The 22,149-nt window shown below is 40.2% G+C and overlaps 1 protein-coding gene across 1 annotated transcript in view; it reads right to left on the bottom strand.

The window, feature by feature from the left end:
- The window catches only part of LOC139558924 (zinc finger protein ZFPM2-like), a 105,134-nt gene extending 84,234 nt beyond the window's left edge, over positions 1-20,900 (bottom strand). Inside the window, exon 1 of the mRNA XM_071374426.1 lies at positions 20,664-20,900. Within this exon, the coding sequence (XP_071230527.1) occupies positions 20,664-20,703 (40 nt within the window). The 5' untranslated portion in view covers positions 20,704-20,900. The remainder of the gene's footprint in view (positions 1-20,663) is intronic.
- Between the last annotated feature and the right edge of the window lie 1,249 nt (positions 20,901-22,149).

The following is a 22,149-nucleotide window of genomic DNA, read 5'->3' as shown; positions in this document are numbered from 1 at the left end:
ATAATGCATTAATTTTGTCAAAATTATTTCATGATCCACTAAATCAAATGCTGCACTGAAATCTAAAAATAGTACACCCACAAACTTGCCATTATCCATAGCATTGAGCCACTGGTCAGTCATGTCAACCAATGCAGTGGTAGTGGAATGGTTTTTGCGATAAGCATGCTGATTGGCTGTAATCAGATAATTCTAATCATTCTAAGCAAACAGCTGGAGGCAGGGCTTTCTCCTATAGAGCTCCATTTTTTTGGAATGGTCTGCCTACCCATGTGAGAGACGCAGACTCGGTCTCAACCTTTAAGTCTTTACTGAAGACTCATCTCTTCAGTGGGTCATATGATTGAGTGTAGTCTGGCCAGGAGTGTGAAGGTGAACGGAAAGGCTCTGGAGCAACGAACCGCCCTTGCTGTCTCTGCCTGGCCGGTTCCCCTCTCTCCACTGGGATTCTCTGCCTCTAACCCTATTACAGGGGCTGAGTCACTGGCTTACTGGCGCTCTTTCATGCCGTCCCTAGGAGGGGGTTGAGTCACTGACGTGATCTTCCTGTCTGGGTTGGCGCCCCCCCTTGGGTTGTGCCGTGGCGGAGATCTTTGCGGGCATTACTCGGCCTTGTCTCAGGATGGTAAGTTGGTGGCTGAAGATATCCCTCTAGTGGTGTGGGGGCTGTGCTTTGGCAAAGTGGGTGGGGTTATATCCTTCCTGTTTGGCCCTGTCCGGGGGTATCAGCGGATGGTGCCACAGTGTCTCCTGACCCCTCCCGTCTCAGCCTCCAGTATTTATGCTGCAGTAGTTTGTGTCGGGGGGCTAGGGTCAGTTTGTTATATCTGGAGTACTTCTCCTGTCTTATCCGGTATCCTGTGTGAATTTAAGTATGCTCTCTCTAATTCTTTCTTTCTCTCTTTCTTTCTCTCTCTCGGAGGACCTGAGCCCTAGGACCATGCCTCAGGACTACCTGGCATAATGACTCATTGCTGTCCCCAGTCCACCTGGCCGTGCTGCTGCTCCCGTTTCAACTGTTCTGCCTGCGGCTATGGAACCCTGACCTGTTCACCGGACATGCTACCTGTCCCAGACCTGCTGTTTTCAACTCTCTAGAGACAGCAGGAGCGGTAGAGATACTCTTAATGATCGGCTATGAAAAGCCAACTGACATTTACTCCTGAGGTGCTGACTTGCTGCACCCTCGACAACTACTGTGATTATTATTATTTGACCATGCTGGTCATTTATGAACATTTGAATATCTTGGCCATGTTCCACCCGGCACAGCCAGAAGAGGACTGGCCACCCCTCATAGCCTGGTTCCTCTCTAGGTTTCTTCCTAGGTTTTGGCCTTTCTAGAGAGTTTTTCCTAACCACCGTGCTTCTACACCTGCATTGCTTGCTGTTTGGGGTTTTAGGCTGAGTTTCTATACAGCACTTTGAGATATCAGCTGATGTAAGAAGGGCTATATAAATACATTTGATTTGATCATTCTTATCCATGTACTCCCACATTTGTCTACTCACAATACCCTCCAATATCTTACTGAGTGTAGGGAGTAGACTAATTGGTCGACTATTGGCAGGAGTAATGGGTTCTTTGCAGTCTTTCGGAATAGGAAACAGTTTCGCATGCTTCCATACATTTGCAAACATCCCCTTTTCTAGTGACCAATTAAATATGTATCTTAGTGGAACTGCAATCTGGGGAGCAGCACAGCAAAGCAAAAAATTGTCCATAAGACCATAACCTGTAGATTTACCATCAGGTAATGACTTCAATAGGTTTAACACCTCCTCCACTGACACCGTTTGCAGACTAAAAGAGCAGATCTTGTTGCTCATAATATGATCATCAATCCATTGGACAATAGCTTGTTTGGAAGAATGTATGTCTACATTGTTGCTCAGTAATTTAATTGTCTGTGTAAAAAAATAAAAAATAAAAATAAATAAATAAAAAAATAAAAAAAATCGGCAAAATGATTGGCAATATCAACTGGTTTTGTTATTATTCTCCCATCAACCTCCACACTAAATGGGCATGATGAGATAGATGTACCAAGTAAGCCCTTAACTGTGTTCCATACCTTTTTAGAATAATTTTTACAATCAATAAAAGCATTGTTGTAAAATAAATTTTTTCCCTTCGATTCAATTTAACTGCATAATTACGTAACTTTCTATAATTCTGTTCATCAATTTCTAATTTTGACTGCTAAGACTTTTGCCATATTTCTTTGAGAAAAAGCCTCACCCAGTTCATCATCAATCCATGGAGATGGACGGGCACCAAATGTACTCTTTTTTATAGGGGCATGATGGTCCATTACCTCAGTGAGAAAATCAATAAAACATTCTGTAGCGTGATTTAAATCATCATCTAGCTAAATCAGCTCCCAGGGTACAGCAGCCAAATCATTTAGAAATAGCTCATGATTAAATGTTTTAACATTTCTTTTGACCACAATCCTAGGGGGTTTCTTTGGAACCTTGGTGTTCATGGTTATGGTCACAATATTATGGTCTGTCCAGCCCACTGGCATTGATCTGGCTTTTAAGCATTGCAATGGTATATTACAGAAAATCTGATCAATGCATGTGTCTGAACGATGACCCAACTTAATTGAAGATCTAGTAGTATCATTAACCATTGGTTTCAAACCACAGTTCTTGGCTTATCTCATAAATTTTGTTCTATTCGAATTATTGTGATCCTTCCAATGTATATTAAAATCACCCAAGATAAATACATCTCTGTTGCTATCTGTGGCCTGGTCAAACCCAGTACATAAGTCATCCAGATAGGACACCTTAGAGCTAGGAGGTCTATATACACATCCTACCAATATGGGTGCCTGGTGAGGCAGATGTACTTGAGCCCATAGTGCCTCTATTTGACATACGTTAAGGTCATCCCTCCTCTTAAATGGTATATGATTCTGCATATACAGTGCTACACCCCCACCAGTCCTATTCCTGTCCCTTCTCAGTAGACTATATCCTTGAATGTTAATTTGCCCATCATTTACAGATGCATCTAAATGCGTTTCGGTCAAGGACAAGATATGAATATTATTTATGTTGACCAAGTTAAAAACCTCATGTATTTTGTTAGGAAGGCTACATACATTAACATGAGCTATATGCAGCCCTTTCCTTATCAAGTGGAGATCAATAGAGCATGTATTCGTGATAGTTGAAGTTGTCATGACACACCACAACACACAAACTCAGATTTGAACATTACATTAAAATAGCCAGGGAGTTACTCTAGAGTCCTGATACAATTGCCTGTTGATATAAAGTTTATCCATCACCATGGACACTCGTTGATTCAGGCAACGTTTTTCCTTCATGATTGAATATAGTTTTTTTCTCCTTTCATTGATCTCGGTGGGGAAGTGATCATTCATTCCAAAATCCGTGTTTGAGTTCTCTCCCCATGTTCTTCGTCATTTCCTTTTGCTTAAATTTATCAAAACATGCAATAATAGCCCGTGGCCTATTTCCAGAGGCCTTACCTATTCTATGGACTCTGGAGAAAGTGGCATTACGCACAACATCAGTGGGCAGTTTTAGTTGAGTTGACATAAAGTCTCGTACCTTGTCCTCACAGCCTCTGCTGTTGTCATTCTCCGGTATCCCTGAGAATTCCCTGAGAATTTTAGATTGTTTAATTTGTTTGTTCTCCCTTTGCACCACCTCCACCTTGCTATGAATAGAGTCTACAGTACCTTTCAGCGCCGTGTTCTATTTCCTTAGATCATCAATCTGACGTTGGCTGAATTCTAGACTAGCACATAATGCATTGATGTCCTCATAATATATCCAAGATATCAAGTTTGGCAAGCCTTTCATTGATGGATTTGAACAAGTCAACATCCATATCAGTAAACCTCTCCCCACTCGCCACACGCGCCCCCTTACTAGGGGATGGTTTGGTTCCATCGTTGATACCTATTGGCCAACCTGGTTTTGGTTTGTTTTGTTGATTTGGTTGGTTGTCCATAACAATGCTTGAATCCTCCGAAACCAGCGACATGTTTCTTTGAGTTCGTAAGTATCTCTGGTCAATTAATCGTTCAAGCTCTTCAATGGATTCTGAATCATCCAGCGTGTTTACAGGCAGAGTTAAACACACAAACAAGCTGTTCAGCCGCAACTGAAAACCGCTGATTGTGCAGCAAATTGTGCCGTAGACGGGTGGCTCGTCAGATGGTTTGATTGTATTAACTTCCGGCTACAATTAATACCAAATTAGGCTGATTCATAGAGATTCATAGTTTATAACTCACAACTATGCTTTACTGTGTGCTGCCGCTCGCCAAAAACCGAAGAGTCACAGACAGCCTTCCTTCCTGCAGTTGCTTCAGCAATGGCAACCGACATCTGAATGCATTGAAAATGTCTTTCCAAATCAAATCAAATTTTATTGGTCACATACACATGGTTAGCAGATGTTAATGTGAGTGTAGCGAAATGCTTGTGCTTCTAGTTCTGACCATGCAGTAATATCTAACAAGTAATCTAACAATTTCACAACAACTACTGAATGAATAAGAATATGTATATATAAATATATGGATGAGTGATGGCCGAACGGCATATGCTAGATGCAGTAGATGATATAGAGTACAGTATATACATATGAGATGAGTAATGTAGGATATGTAAACATTATATAAAATGGCATTGTTTAAAGTGACTAGTGAATCATTTATTACATCCAATTTTTAATTATTGTGGCTAGAGCGTGGCTAGAGCGTGCACGTCATCAGAGCGTGCAACAGGACACTGTACTGTCTACACTCGGTTTGTTGTTTACATTAAAACATTTTCATTAAATCGATTTTAATCCGAACTAAAGTTTTGTTACTAAGGATTCCACAATGCGGTTAGCCTTTACAGCTGGGACTGCAAGTTTGTGTTCATTTTTTTTGCGTCGATTCCGCGAGTGCTAGCTGTACTACAGACACCATCGTGAGAAAGACTCATTGTTATCTTTTCGCAAAACAACTGGTTGCAGTATAGAGCCAATCTGGATACCAAGGAGATCCTGAGGGAAATCGACGAGTACCAACAGCTTTACGCTATGGAGGAACAACATACTCCTTCGTGGAAAGATCCGACCACCTCACAAAATAACTTTAAACCGACAAAAAAAAGAAAAACAGATTAATCTACAGACACGGACGATTTACTTACCATTGAGGTAGAGGCTAGTTGTCACGGCCGTTAAAAGAAGAGGACCAAGGTGTAGCGTGGTGAGCGTACATTTTCTTTATTTTAATAAAAAGGACACCGAACAAAACAATAAACACTACAAAAACAAACCGTGAAGCTAAAGGCTATGTGCCCTAAACAAAGTCAACTTCCCACAAAGACAGGTGGAAAAAAGGGATACCTAAGTATGGTTCTCAATCAGAGACAACGATAGACAGCTGCCTCTGATTGAGAACCACACCTGGCCAAACACAAAGAAATAGAAAACATAGAAATAAAGAAACTAGAATGCCCACCCTAGTCACACCCTGGCCTAACCAAAATAGAGAATAAAAGCCTCTCTATGACCAGGGCGTGACACTAGTGCTCTGGCTGGAATCCATGCAACAATGGAAAAGTTGTGTGAGGAGGTAGCAGGGCTGACGGGGCGTTTGGAGTTCAGCCAGAGTGAAATTCTCAAGCTCCAAAGAGAAAACAAGACACACACAGCCAAGGTAAAAATACACGATTCCAACATGGATTGTCTACTCAGGGAAAACAGGGTGATGAAGGAGAGGCTACTAGACATACAAAGTCGTAGCATGCGTGAAAATCTAATTTTTTCTGGTATTCCTGAGGACGCATCCCATAATCCAGAGGGCGCGATCAGAGAATTCATGCAATCCGCCTTGAAACTTCCTATGGAGACTGTAAACAAGGTGGCTTTCCAACGAGTACACAGACTTGGAGCTCAGAGTGACAAGACTAAGGGTCCCTGACTGATCATCGCAAAATTTGAACACTACCAACAAAAGGAGCTGATCAAAAACAAAGGAAAGGAGCTTAAAGGGACCAATATTCGGTCTCAATTATCAATTTCCAAAGGAGATAAATGAACGTCATAAGAGACTGTATCCGGTACAAAGACAACAAAGGAAGGATGGTAGGCATGCCTTTATCATTGTGGACAAACTTTTTATAGATGGACAGCTATTCCGAGACAGCTCCATAACACCGTGGCTGTATTAAACTCTACAGGGACTTCAGGTTACGGAAAAAAAGAAGGTATGGGAACTGTTTAAAATATCTGAACATTATGAAGTGGATATGAACACACACGTACTCAACTACATGCTTGCTTACACATACGGATGTATACATACACACACACACGCCTGATCTTGCTCTCTTCTCTCACTCTCTATTCTCTTCTCTCCATCTCTCTATTGTCGAGGACTGTTTTATAAATTAATGTGTTTATTGTTTGTCTATCTTTTTATCTATTTGTCTACAAGTTTATATATGTTTACAACAAGCAAGGGGAATATATCAGGATGGGGCATTGGGGAATAATGACATATTGTACGGAATACATTTGTACTGTAGTGAAGACTTCTCTAGAGTAATGCAACGTCTCTTTCATGATCATGCGAAACGTCAATTGCTATGGAAATGCTGGGATGTGTTTTTCAATTATGTTAAAGGTAATTATGATGCAACTATGATGGTGATACGATGTGGATTACAATTATGAATATTAAGGCTATACGCACTACATGTTACACACATAGACACTCAAACATGCAAATTGGCAAAGTTATTACTTATTTGGACATCACATATTATATTCTTACTCTTACTCTTATACAGACATCATACACACTCTCATTAAATGGGAGACAGGGAGCCTAGTGGTTAGAGTATTGGACTTGTAACCGCAAGGTTGCAAGATCGAATCCCCGAGCTGACAAGGTAAAAATCTGTCGTTCATCCCCTGAACAAGGCACTGTTCCTAGGCTGTCATTGAAATAAGAATTTCGTCTTAACTGACCTGCCTAGTTAAATAAAGGTAAAAATATATATCATATCCAATATCATACACATCAACCTACTCAGATTTGTTACACACATAATTTTTCTCAATTTTCTAACATCCGTGGCATTGGCTCACAGAAAAACAGGCAAGGGAACAATTTTTTTTGCTAGAACCTATTTCTTGAATTGTAAATTTCAGACATTTGAAAGCTCTAGTTTTGACCTTCATAATACCTCTGATGGCAGTAACTTTACAAGCACTAATTATGGTCAATTTAGCCTGGGAATAGTAGTTATGGTAAGGGGTGAAATAACTATAGCTAGTTATAATTGTAACGGTTTGGCAGATTATAAAAACAGAAGATCAGTCTTTACATGGCTAAAAGAAAAGGAATATAACAATACTGTTTACAGGAAACTCACTCTACATCCTTAGATGAAGTTGCGTGGAAAAAGGAATGGGGTGGTGAAATAATTTTCTGTCATGGACAAAGTAACTCAAAGGGTGTGATGATATTAATTAACAAACATTTTGAACTGAATGTGCAAATAATCAGGAATGATTTGCAAGGAAGGTGGATCCTTTTGAATATGAAAGTGGACGAAAAAGAGATTTGGCTCATAAATCTATATGGTCCAAATCAGGATGATCCACACTTTTTCGAAAACATTTATACCAATTTATTGAACTTACAGGCAACAAATGATCTAATAATTATGGTAGGAGACTATAACACAGCGTTAAGTACCTCAATGGAGAGGTAATCACTCTACAAACTATCATCCCCGTGCCCTTAAGGAAATCACAAATTTTATGGACACATTAGAAATAGTGGATATTTGGAGACTAAAAAACCCAGACCGAGTGACATATACATGGAGACTTAATCAAGCTAGTCGTCTTGACTACTTTCTTGTCTCTTTCAAAGGTTAAAAAAGTTTTAATAGGAGACAGAATGCGATCGGGTAATCATCTAATTGGCATTCACATAACTCTTATAGATTTTCCACGTGGACGCGGATATTAGAAATTTAATCAGAATTTACTGGAGGACAACTTATTTTTAACTAAGACAAAATAATTTATAACAGAATTTTTCCAGTATAATATAGGTTCAGCAAATCCCCTTATTGTTTTGGATACCTTTAAATGTACCTTCAGGGGTCATTTAATTCAATATTCATCAATAATAAAAAAGCAGTTTCTGGCTAAAGAAACAAGACTAACAAGAAATGAATGAACTGATAGCACAGGTAGATAGCAAAAAAAACAATACTACAGAGATACAAAATAAGTTAGAGGAAAAACAAAAAAAACATCAGGAACTTATTCAAGAGCGATCTAATGTAACCTATTACAAAAATAAAGCAAACTGGATGGAATATGGAGAAAAATGCACAAAATTCTTCCTGAATCTCCAATACAGGTACGCTAACGAAAAGAATTTGCAGAAACTTTTGATTCACCGAATGATATTTTAAAAGAGGAAGCTAATCATTTTAGGCAGATGTTCTCTTTTCCGTCTCATCCTCTCCCACTGAATGAAGATTAAGGTAAGGAATTCTTTCCAAATAATATAAAAAATTGAAAATTAACAAATGTACAGAAAGATCAGTGCAAAGGCCAAATTACAGAGGAATAACTTTTTGAGGCTATTAAATCCTTTCAGTTGGAAAAAAACGATAGAGGTATATCAAGTATTTTTTGATATACTAAAAGCTCCATTGTTTGATTGTTTTAACTACTCCTATAGAAATGGTAGTCTGTCAGGTACTCAGCAGGAAGGTCTGATTTCTCTATTATTAAAACAAGACCCAGATGGCAAATATAAATATAAAGACCCAGTCCATCTAAAAAACTAGAGGCCCCTTACACTTCAATGTTGTGATGCAAAAATACTAGCAAAATGCATAGCACTCAGAATTAAAAGGTTTTAAGAGGTATTGTTCATCCTGATCAGACAGGTTTTATACATGGACGATACATTGGAGATAATATACGACAAATACTAGAAATAATAGAACATGATGAAACATATAAGAAGCCAGGAATGGTATTTATAGCGGATTTTGAAAAGGCATTTGATAAAGTAAGACTGGATATTATTTATAAATGCCTGGATTTTTCAATTTCGGTAATTCTCTTATAAAATGGCTAAAAATACTGTATAGCAACCCCAGGTGTAAAATAATAAATAACGGCTACTTTTCAGAGAGTTTTGAATTGTCAAGAGGAGTTAAACAAGGGTATCCGCTGTCACCATATCTATTCGTTATGGCCATCGAAATGCTAGCTATTAAAATCAGATCCAATAACAGCATTAGAGGATTATAAATCCAAGGCTTAAAAACAAAGGTGTCCATGTATGCCGATGACTTAACTTTATGTTAAGTCCGCAAGCTAGATCCCTGCAATGTCTCATTAAAGATCTAGATAACTTTTCTGTACTCTCTGGACTAAAACCTAATTATGATAAGTGTACAATATTACGTATTGGATCCTTAAAAAATACAACTTTTACATTACCCTGCAGCCTATGAAATGGGCTGATGGTGAAGTAGACATACTCGGTATTCATATCACAAAATATATAAATAAGCTCTCCACAATGAACTTCAATAGAAAACTTGTAAAAATAGACAAGATCCTGCAACCATGGAGAGGTAAATACCTGTCTATTTATGGAAAAATTTAACTGATTAAGTCCTTAGTCATATCGCAGTTTACTCACTTACTTATGGCACTGCCTACTCCTGATGATTCGTTTTTCAAATCATATGAGCAAAAAATATTTCGCTTTATCTTGGACGCTTTACCAGACAAAATAAAACAAGCCTATCTATATAATGAATATTGTCACGTTCTGACCTTAGTTCCTTTGTTTTGTCTTTTGTTTTAGTATGGTCAGGGCGTAAGTTGGGTGGGTTGTCTATGTTAGTTTTTCTACGATTTTCTATTTCTGTGTTTGGCCTGATATGGTTCTCAATCAGAGGCAGCTGTCAATCGTTGTCCCTGATTGGGAACCATATTTAGGTAGCCTGTTTTGTGTTGGGTTTTGTGGGTGGTTGTTTTCAGTCTTTGTGTGTCTGCACCAGACAGAACTGTTTTCGGTTTTCATTTTGTTTCACTTTGTTAGTTTGTATTTTGTCGTGTTCATTCTCATTAAAAGTCATTATGGATACGTACCACGCTGCGCATTGGTCTTCCGATCCTTCCTACTACTCCTCATCAGAGGAGGAAGAAGAAAGCCGTTACAAATATGAATTGGGTAGGTTGAGATTAATAAACATAAAAGCACTAAACCTCTCTCTAAAAGCTTCACTCATTCAAAAGTTTTATTTGAACCCTACATGGTTCTCAAGTAGATTAATAAGAAAATCATTGTTTAAAAGTGGCCTTTTTGCCTTTGTGCAGATTGCCATGTCTCATTTTCGATGAATTGAAAATGATACTTTTTTCAAAGTATCTGTCTTTTTCAAACAAGCATTGCAGAGCTGGCTACAATTTCAAATTCATCCCCCTGAAAAGATAGAACAAATATTACAACAAATATTATGGCTGAACTCATATGTGCTAGTTGATAAAATACCTGTATTTATGGGAAAGATGTTTGAAAAGGGTATTTTGTAGGCGAACATCTTACTTATATTAAAATGAACACCGAAAAACAACAAAATACAAAACGAACGTTAAGTTCTGCAGGCTACACAGCAACTATACAAAATCAAGATCCCACAAACTAAGGTGGGAAAAGGCTGCCTAAGTATGATCCCCAATCAGAGACAACAATAGACAGCTGCCTCTGATTGGGAACCATGCCAGGCCAAACAAAGAAATAGGAAAACTAGATTGCCCACCCTAGTCACACCCTGACCTAACCAAAATAGAGAATAAAAGGATATCTAAGGTCAGGGCGTGACAGTACCCCCCCAAAGGTGCGGACTCCGGGCGCAAACCTGAACCTATAGGGGAGGGTCCGCGTGGGCATCTACCCTCAGTGGCGGCTCTGGTGCGGGACGCAGACCCCGCTCCGCTCGTGGCTCCGCCAACTTCGGTGGCGCCTCTGGTGCCGAGATCGTCGCCGGAAGCTCCGGACCGCAAATCATCGCCGGAGGAATCGAACCATGGATTGTCGCCGGGGACTCCGGACCGTAGATCGTCGCCGGGGACTCCGGAAAGTAGATCGTCGCCGGGGACTCCGGACTGGGAACCCCCGCTGGAGGCTCCGGACTGGGGAACGTCCCTGGAGGCTCCGGACTGGGGACCGTCGCTGGAGGCTCCGGACTGGGGACCGTCGCTGGAGGCTCCGGGCCATGGATCGTCACTGGAAGCTTCGGGCCATGGATCGTCACTGCAGGCTCCGGGCCTTGGATCATCACTAGAGGCTTCGGGCCATGGATCCTCACTGGAGGCTTCGTGCCATGGATCATCACTGCAGGCTCCGGACCATGGATCATCACTGGAAGCTTCGGGCCATGGATCATCACCGCAGGCTTCGGGCCATGGATCATCACCGCAGGTTTCGGGCCATGGATCATCACTGCAGGCTTCGGGCCATGGATCATCACTGCAGGCTCCATGCCATGGATCATCACTGGAGGCTTCGGGCCAAGGATCATCACTGGAGTCTTTGGGCCATGGATCATCACTGGAGGCTTCGTGCCATGGATCATCACTGCAGGCTCCGGACCATGGGTCATCACTGGAGTCTTCGGGCCTTGGCTCATCACTAGAGGCTTCGGGCCATGGATCCTCACTGGAGGCTTCGTGCCATGGATCATCACTGCAGACTTCGGACCATGGATCATCACTGGAGGCTTCGTTCGTGGAGCCGGAACACTGGACTGGGGAGATGCACTGGAAGCCTGATGTGTGGAGCAGGCACCGGATACACTGGGCCGTGGAGGCGCACTGGAGGTCTCGAGCGTAGAGCTGGCACAAGCTGTCCTAGCTGGATGCTTACTTTCGCCCGGCAAATGCGGAGTGCTGGCACAGGACGCACTGGGCCGAAGAGACGCACAGGAGACCAGGAGCGCTGAACCGACACACTTCGTCCTGGCTGAATGCCCACTCTAGCACAGACTTTCTGATGCAGGGAGCTAGCACAGAGCGCACCAGGCTGTAAGTGCGCACTGGAGACACAGTGCGCATCACCGCATAACACGGTGCCTGACCGGTCACTCGCTCCCCACGGTAAGCACGGGGAGTTGGCTCAGGTCCTGAGTCCGCCAATCACCCCGTGTTCTCCCCCCCAAAAAAAATCACAAAAAAAATCACAAAAAGATTTGGGAGTTGCCTCTCGGGCTTCCGTCATTGCCGTGACTCCTGGTCTCATCGCCGTTCCTCCCTCGCTGCTTCCACCTGTTCCCATGGGAGGCGTTCCCTTCCGGCCAGGATCGCCTCCCACGTCCAGGATCTTTTGCCGTGCAGGATGTCCTCCCATGTCCAGTCCTCCTGGCCACGCTGCTTGGTCCGTTTTTGGTGGGATCTTCTGTAACGGCTCTCGTTGGTGGTATGAAGAGTGGACCAAGGCGCAGCGTGGTAAGTGTTCTTGATTCTTTTATTTCAAAAACACACGTAAAAACAAAAGAGCACAGTTCTGTCAGGCAGAAACACTAAACAGAAAACAAGATCCCACAACCTAATGGTGGGAAAAAGAGCTGCCTAAGTACGATCCCCAATCAGAGACAATGATAGACAGCTGCCTCTGATTGGGAACCACACTCGGCCAAAAACAAAGAAACAGAAAAAATAGAATGCCCACCCAAATCACACCCTGACCTAACCAAATAGAGAAATAAAAAGTCTCTCTAAGGTCAGGGTGTGACAGTTATGGGGTATTTTGTGTAGATTGATGAGGAAAAAAACTCATGTAATCAATTTTAGAATAAGGCTGTAACGTAACAAAATGTGGAAAAGTCAAGGGGTTGGAATACTTTCTGAATGCCCTGTAGCTAGCTAGCTACATGAATTAAATATCACCAGCTTGCTAACTTCATATTAGCTGGTTAGCTATCTTGATGTATTTATCATTGTAACTCCAAATGCATTTGTAGCTAGGTAGGTAGCTAGTTAACAGCCATGGAAGAGGGTGAAAGGATTAGCAAGCACTTCCAGCTGTCAGAGAAGGGAGAGTAGGCTACTCTTGATTTTGTTATTTAACCTTTATTTATCTAGGCAAATCAGCTAAGAACAAATTCTTATTTACAATTTCGGCCTAGGGACAGTGGGTTAATTGCCTTGTTCAGGGGCAAAATGACAGATTTGACCTTGTCAGCTCTGGGATTCGATCTAGCAATCTTTCGGATACTGGCACAATGCTCTAACCACTAGGCTACCTGCCGCCCCAATAGGGTAGGTAACTTTGTGGGAGGACATTATGAAACTACTCTCCAATTCCAGTCCCTAGAGAGAAAAGGAAAGAACAAAGAGAAAAAGCAACATAAAATTCAGGGCTGTCTAACTTGAGTATAATTCAGCCTGTTTCTTTGTGATGTTTTCTGTCCTCAGATACAGAGAGCCATCAAACCCTGTCTGCAGATGAAGCGGTCCCAGTTAATGTCCCAAGTAAATAAGGGTACATCCTTTTATACCATGGACATTATGTTAGCAAATGTTGTGAACAAAAATACAGTTTAAAAGTCACATCATTTATAAACCTATTGCAACTGGAGCAGGCCAACTGTGCTGGGTGTGCAGGCTTCTGTTCCAGCCCAGCACTAACACACCTGATTCAATGTATCAAACCTAATTAGTTACTAACCAGGTGTGCGATTAATGGGCTGGAGGAACAGAAATCTGCTCACCCAGTAGATCACGGATCAGCGGAGCGAGGCTGGCCACCTCTGGGATTGAATTTTTTTGTTCACCTGAAATTATGTTTTACTAATAATAGCCTACTTGTTACTAAAATGTCAGCTTACTTGAACACTGAAATTATATGAAAGTGTTGATTCTTTGAAGTTAATTGTTTAATTTGGTTTTAATTGTTAACTTAATATAATCAAGATGAACTAGTGTTGATTTTGATTAATCACAGATCACAATCATGCAATAAAGAGGGGAAGGGAATCTCTCTAATTTGTCCGTGTTTCTGTGTCAAATTAACATGTTCAGTCATAAGCTCTCCAATTAGTTTTATTTGATTGTCAAATAAATTTCAGGATATCAGCCATGAGAACCCATTTTGCAGCTGATAATGCTGCCAACCACTGCCTACAACAGTGGTTCCCAACTCCAGTCCTTGAGTACACACAACGGCACACATTTATTGAGTCCCGGACAAACATAATAGATTCAACTCATTCAGGGCTTGATGATTAGTTAACAAGTTGAATCAGGTGTGTTCGTCCGCAGCTACAATAAAACTGTACTGTCGGGGATACTCGAGGACCGGAGTTGGGACCAAAGGCCAACAGTATGATGGCATTTGCCTTATGGGCATTTGCAATGCACCCCTTGACATTGTGTATCTGAAGCAGAGAATAGCTTAACTCACACACTGTTTAAATATTGTTAAAAACAATACCAGTAGATAATGTATATGAGGCTAATCTTTATACTCGATTTTGTACATGCCTTGTGCTGAAATCTAACCCTTGTAATATTGGTGGGGAAATGTCTGAAAGCCGGGATTAGCTTAAAACATACACACAACTACTACCACCAATTTCAATTCAAGATACTTTTCTCCAAGGTCTAAGTGGCACTTGTAGGTGACACAGTGATAAGGAAGATGGTTTGCCTAAGACTACCAAAACAATTACATTGTCTAAATCGAATCAAATGTTGTTTGTCACATGCGCCAAATACAACAGGTGTAGACCTTACAGTGAAATGCTTACTTACAAGCCCTTAACCAACAATGCTTTAAGAAGATAAGAAACAAATAAAATAAGTGTTAAGTAAAAATAGAAAATAAAAGTAACAAATAATTAAACAGCTGCAGTAAAATAAGAAGTGAGGCTATATACAGGGGGTACCAGTACAGAGTCAATGTGTGGGGGCACCTGTTAGTTGAGGTTATTGAGGTAATATGTACACTACCGGTTAAAAGTTTTAGAACTCATTCAAGGGTTTTTCTTTATTTAAACTATTTTCTAAACTGTAGAATAAAGTGAAGACATCAAACTATGAAATATGATTCCATATGTGTTATTTCATAGTTTTGATGTCTTCACTATTATTGTAAAATGTAGAAAATAGTGAAAATAAAGAAAAACGCAGTAGGTCTTTAAAAACTTTTGACTGGTAGTGTACATGTAGCTAGAGTTAAAGTGACATTGCATAGATTATAAACAGAGAGTCGCAGTAGCGTAAAAGAAGGGTCTGGGTGGCCCTTTGATTATCTGTTCAGGAGTCTTATGGCTTGGGGGTAGAAGCTGTTAAGAAGCCTTTTGGACCTCACTTGGTGCTCCGGTACCGCTTGCCGTGCGGTAGCAGAGAATACAGTCTATGACTAGGGTGGCTGGAGTCTTTTAGTGCGTTCCTCTAACACCGCCTGATATACAGTGCCTTGCAAAAATATTTATCCCCTTTTTCCTATTTTGTTGCATTACAACCTGTAATTTAAACAGATTTTTATTTCGATTTCATGTAATGGACATACACAAAACAGTCCACATTGGTAAATCGGTTTTTGCTTTGTCATTATGGGGTACTGTGTGTAGATTGATGAGGGAAAAAAACGTTTTAATACATTTTAGAATAAGGTTGTAACGTAACAAAATGTGGAAAAAGTCAAGGGGTCTGAATACTTTCTGAATGCACTGTATGTAAAGTTAGCTAACTAGCGAACATGACTTTAGCAGCCCATTTGAGTTAGCCTGCACACTAAGTTTCTGTAGCAAGCTAGCTAATAATACATAGTTTTTGATACATTTCAACATATATTTACTCACTTGAATTGGTTCTACAACTGCCTCCATTTTCTGTGCAATCTTCCCGAAGTTTCCGCAGCCTTGTGGATGATTGGAGGACTTTCAACAGACTGAGTTTGGTTTTCAAACATGGCGCTTGGTGCGGTTGCTAGGTGATTTGTGACGGAACTGCAAGCCCTCTATAATAACAATAGCAGTCTGAATTTGATCATTAATAAGAATAATTTTTGAAAATGTTATTCTAAATTCTGATCACCTGGAACTAGTATACATTGTAAAGGGGTTGCCGTCACAGGCTGCTCAGTGGCAATTAAAGTTCTATATTTCATATTAGAGTACACTGACTATGATTTACACTGAGTATACAAAACATTAAGAATACCTGCTCTTTCCATGACATAGACTGACCAGGTGAATATAGGCCAAAGTTAGGATCCCTTATTGATGTCACTTGTTAAATACACCTTAATCAGTGTAGATGAAGGGGAGGAGACATGTAAAATAAGGATTTTTAAGCCTTGAGACTATTGAAACATGGATTGTGTGTGTACCATTCAAACTATGGGCAAGACAAAAGAGTTAACTGCCTTTGAACTGGGCATTGTATTAGGTGCCAGGTGCACTGCTTTGGGTCAAGAAGGTGTTCCTAATGTTTGGTATATTCAGTATAAATCTTGTATCAATCTAAAAGAATGGAATCAAGAATATATAAATATTGACTGTATTATACCGTACAAAAAAGTTAATGCTACCGTAATCAGAATGAATGAAATTCATTGAGGGGACATGTTTGTATTTCACAGTATTTTACTGTAATTACAATGGATTGGTGCAAGCCGGTTGTCTGCTAGGTAGAGTATTTACACATTACAGCATATACACTATATACACAAAAGTATGTGGACACCCCTTCAAATGTGTGGATTCAGCTATTTCAGCTAAACCCGTTGCTGACAGGTGTATAAAATCGAGCACACAGACATGTAATCTCCATAGAACAACATTGGCAGTAGAATGGCCTTACTGAAGAGCTCAGTGACTTTAAACGTGGCACCGCTATAGGATGCCACCTTTCCAACAAGTCAGTTCATCAAATATCTGCCGTGCTACAGCTTTCCCGGTGCTGTAATTGTGAAATGGCAACGTCTCTGAGCAGTTATGGCTCAGCAGTGAATTGGTAGGCCACACAAGCTCACAGAAAGGGACCGGCGAGTGCTGAAGCACGTAGCACGTAAAAATCGTCTGTCCTCAGTTGCAACACTCACTACCGAGTTCCAAACTGCCTCTGGAAACAATGTCAGCACAAGAACTGTTCGTCGGGAGCTTCATGAAATAGGTTTCCATGACAGAGCAGACGCACACAAGCCTAAAATCACCATGCCCAATGCCAAGCGTCGGCTTGAGTGGTGTAAAACTCGCCGCCATTGGACTCTGGAGCAGTGGAAACGCGTTCTCTGGAGTGATGAATCACGCTTTACCATCTGACAGTCTGACGGACTAATCTGGGTTTGGTGGATACCCCAATGCATAGTGCCAACTGTAAAGTTTGGTGGAGGAGGAATAATGGTCTGGGGCTGTTTTTCATGGTTCGGGCTAGTTCCAGTGAAAGGAAATCTTAACACTACAGCATACAATGATATTCTAGACAACGCTGTTTTTCCAACTTTGTGGCAACAGTTTTGGGAAGGCCCTTTCCTGTTTCAGAATGACAATGCCACTGTGCACGAAACGAGGTCCATACAGAAATGTTTTGTTGAGATGGTTGTGGAAGAACTTGACTGGCCCGCACAGAGCCCTGACCTCAACCCCATCGAACAACTTTGGGATGAATTGGAAAGCCGACTGCGAACCAGGCCTAATCGCCCAACATCAGTGCCCGACCTAACTAATGCTCTTGTGGCTGAATGGAAGTAAGTCCCCTCAGCAATGTTCCAACATCTAGTGGAAAGCCTTCCCAGAAGAGTGGAAACAACGATACCATGCAACCACTAGTGGTCAAAAGGTTTTTAGCACTCCAAAGATACGGTAAGTTACTTACTGTATTCTGTGAGGTGGAATTACGGTACCATTCGAAATACAGCAATTCTTTCCCTGCCCACATTTTCCCACAATGCACCATAATTTACAATATGCTGCAGTAAAACATTTCAGTATTTTACTGTTGATAATACCCCAAATTACTGTATAAATTCGTTTTTTGTTACAGGGCTCTCCAACCCCAATCTAGCGCACCTGATTCTAGTAGTTAGCTGGTTGATAAACTGAATCAGGTTAGTTACAGCTGGGGTTGACATGAAAATGTACAGGAAGGTAGCTCTCTGGGAACAGGGTTGGAGAGTGCTGCGTTACATTGTACATACTCACAGAAAGAGTCAGGACAGGACAGGTGCCCATTGAAACATGGATATTTACAGTATACTACCTCTAAAGGAGCAGATAGGCTGTGTGTAGGAGAGGCATGGTGGTGTGTGGACACTGTGGAGGTTAACAATCACACAACCACATATCACACCTCCCCAGCCTAGCCCAATCTGCAAAGCACTGGACATTATTTTAATCCTCCTGTCATAAATTTGGCCAGCCCGCCATGGAATGGAGACCAATCTGAACAATATTTATTGACATATTGGCTTTTAGGTGGTAAGGCAAAGAACAACAGCTGCTACCAGCTTAGGCTGGTTAGACAGGGCTGATACCATTGATATGTGTTCTCCCATTCAACACCTCCTTTTCCTCTATCTGGCTTTGGGATCAAACTCTTATTACTATAAAAGCTCTGGATTTTATGGGGAGGAGGAAGGTGAGAGGGGGAAAAACCATCGGGAAAGATTTCCAACACAAAACTCCTTTGTTATATCTTCTATCTGTGTGTGAGGAAAAAAGAGAGAAATAATAATAATAATTTCAAAAGGGGACAAAAGTTGAGACGGGGAAAAATACATAATATATCATCATATTATCAGAATATCCTGGAGGTGGGATAATAAAGGGACTCGGGAGTGGGGACAGAGTGACTATTTTTTGTCTTATCAGCCAAAGTGGTGGAAGAGGGGTGGGGGGTGAAACGGGTATTATCGGCAAGCTGCAGACTGCCAGGCTGGAATCTAATAGTAATAATGAGGTGTCTGATGGTATATCTTCTACAGCTTATCTTCTCCATTATCTCCTCTTATCAACTCAGTCATCAGGGCAAATTAATGGAGCTCTTTCAGACCTCTTTTAACCAGCTCTGCAGAGGGTGCCCCAGAAAATGGAATAAGCAAAATATTAAAACACTCTGCTCACTGTGAATCGCACAGCCAGATATCAGGCATGGGCAATGCGTTCCATCGAAGGGGGAGCAGCAAAATCTTCCTCACCCTTTATCAACCTTTTTGTCCTCTGCTATAATGGTCTGTGCTGCTGGGCTGGCTCTTAGGCTCACCACATCCCCCCCAACCATACCAGAGTTTTTACTTTGATGTATAACCAAATGACAGGAGGTGAGACATACACACTGTATAACAGTACGCACTGTATTAAAGTACATACAGGTCATGTACGTTGACCTAATTTTGTTAGAAGGGTTTAAACAGTTATATTATTTAAACACACTAGTTGTTACTCTGATAACATCACGGCAGTCCAATGGCATAAGGTGAGCAGAACAGACTGCATTATATACAAGTTAAACACTTTACTTGAACCCTCGTCAATAAGGGCTGCATAACAATGTCATAACAATTACATAATAAACATATATCATAAACAGCCAAGGCGATTATGAACGGAATAAATATATTTCAAAACATGTAAATGCGTAAACAAATGCCATATGAGGGCAGTGGTTTGTATGAGGTTTAGGACAGGGCTGGGTCATCTTATGACCCTGAATCTATGGTAAATTACTATATAAATCGAATTACATTCACAGAAAAATTATATTTAATGCAAATAGCCTAACAAATAGCCTACCAAACAGTACCCACTGGGCACAGACGTCAGTTCAACTTCAAGTTTTGATTAACATTTGGTTGAGTTGTCAACTAAAGTGAATTCATTGTGAAATCAACAACGAAATTCACCATGTCTTTGGATTTAGGGTAATCCACATTGATTTAACATCATCACATAGATTTGAATGTTGAAATGATGTGTAAACAATGTAGATTCAATACATTTTTGCCAAGTGAATAAGCTCTGCAGTCGGGCCATTCAGAAACAGGAGTATCTTTAATGCAATTAATCACCAGCATTGTCAGATAACATAAACTAATCAATTTATGAATGGTTAAAACCAAGTTCAAAAAAGTTGAGCTGATTTTCTTTTGTTTGAACAAAAACGGTTTATAAAGAATACAGTAAAAGTAAATATTGCTGATGGAACACATGGATACATTGTATTGAATCATAACTGTTTCGACACTTCTAAGAAATATTATGAAAAGACCAAAAACAAAAAAGTAGGCTCCACTTCCAAGAATATAATTTGCAGAAATGACCACATTTCACTAAACTCCAGAATATTTTGTATACAACTATTTATAAATGATTGTAACCATGCATTGAATATTATATAGGCCTATTGATATTATGATGACAATTTCTTTCAAATACACTTATTATTTCATATTTCAACATATGCTTTATTTTTTCAACATATAAGCTAGGCTATAAACAATCTTACATTAGCGTCAGAGACCTTATTACAATCAACCTTTGATTCGTAAATATTTCACCAGCGTATACTGTCTGTGTTTTTAAAGCAACACAAAAGATAGAGAGAAAAATAAACTTACGTTTAAATTGCCTTGGATTGCTTTGTTTCCTTCGGGACATGCCTGCTCTGTGCTCAGAGCTGAGAGCTGCTCAAACAATCCTTCTTAACTTTTCTCAAATATGCCTTTTGATTCATCCAAACACCAACCACTGTATAGGTCTGGAAGAGTAGGCTACATGGAACTGACATAAAACAACTCAAGCACCCAGTGCTTTATTTAGCTTCTCTCTTGCGCTCGTACCTCATCCTATGAGAGGGCTGTGTTGTCCGCTTGTACTGAAGCGAGACATTGACAGAAGGTTGCTTTTTGTTTCAGAAAGAGGTGGGTGCCTCCCGGTGTTCCGTAACTGTAGGCGCAATACTCTCTGAGAGCACCCTTACAAAAAAGCACTATATGATTACTGTAAAAGAGTATTATAGAAATGTCACTAAAAAACGTAGTATTCTTGTGGTAAATTCGGATATACTAGAGAAAACTATAGCAATCTTATAGTAAAAATATAGCAATAACTATAGCAATATTATAGTGATCCTATAAGAATACCGTAGAAGAATATTACAGAAATATCACAGAAAAACTTCTATAGTATTCTTATGGTAAATTTGGACATACTATAGAATAACTACAGTACTCTTGTAGGAATACTATAACATCTTATTATAGTGATACTATAGCAATAACTAATATTATGCACTACTATACCGATATACTAAGATATACTAATGGTATATCTTTTGGTAATATTATAGCAATCTTATAGTGATACTACAGAAATAACTATAGTAGACTTTAGAATTTTTTTTGTTCAGTGTACATTAAAACTTCGTATTGCTGCAATCCCGGTGACGGGATGATATGACAACAGCCAGTGAAAGTGCAGGGCGCCAAATTCAAAACAACAGAAATCTCATAATTAAAATTCCTCAGACATACATGTGTTTCATATCATTTTAAAGCTATTCTTGTTGTTAATCCCACCAAAGTGTCCGATTTCAAATATGCTTTTCAGCAAAAGCACTACAAACGATTTTGTTAGGTCACACCAAACCACAATAAGCACAGCCATTTTTCCAGCGAAAGATAGCAGTCACAAAAAAGCAGAAATATAGCTAAAATTAATCACTAACCTTTGATGATCTTCATCAGATGACACTCATAGGACTTCATGTTACACAATACATGCATGTTTTGTTTGATAAAGTTCATATTTATATAAAAAAAATCTGAGTTTACATTGGCGCGTTACATTCACTAGTTCCAAAAACATCCAGTGATAGTGCATAGCCACATCGTTTCAACAGAAATACTCATCATAAATGTAGATGATAATACAAGTTATACACATTGAATTATAGATATACCTCTCCTTAATGCAAACGCTGTGTCAGATTTCAAAAAAACTTTACGGAAAAAGGAAACCATGCAATAATCTGAGACGGCGCTCAGAACAATAGCCAAATTAGCTGCCATGTTGGAGTCAACAGAAACCAGAAAATACATGATA

Source organism: Salvelinus alpinus, chromosome 29 (genome assembly GCF_045679555.1).
Source record: "Salvelinus alpinus chromosome 29, SLU_Salpinus.1, whole genome shotgun sequence".
Lineage (NCBI taxonomy): Eukaryota > Metazoa > Chordata > Actinopteri > Salmoniformes > Salmonidae > Salvelinus > Salvelinus alpinus.
This window is presented reverse-complemented; position numbering and strand designations above follow the sequence as displayed.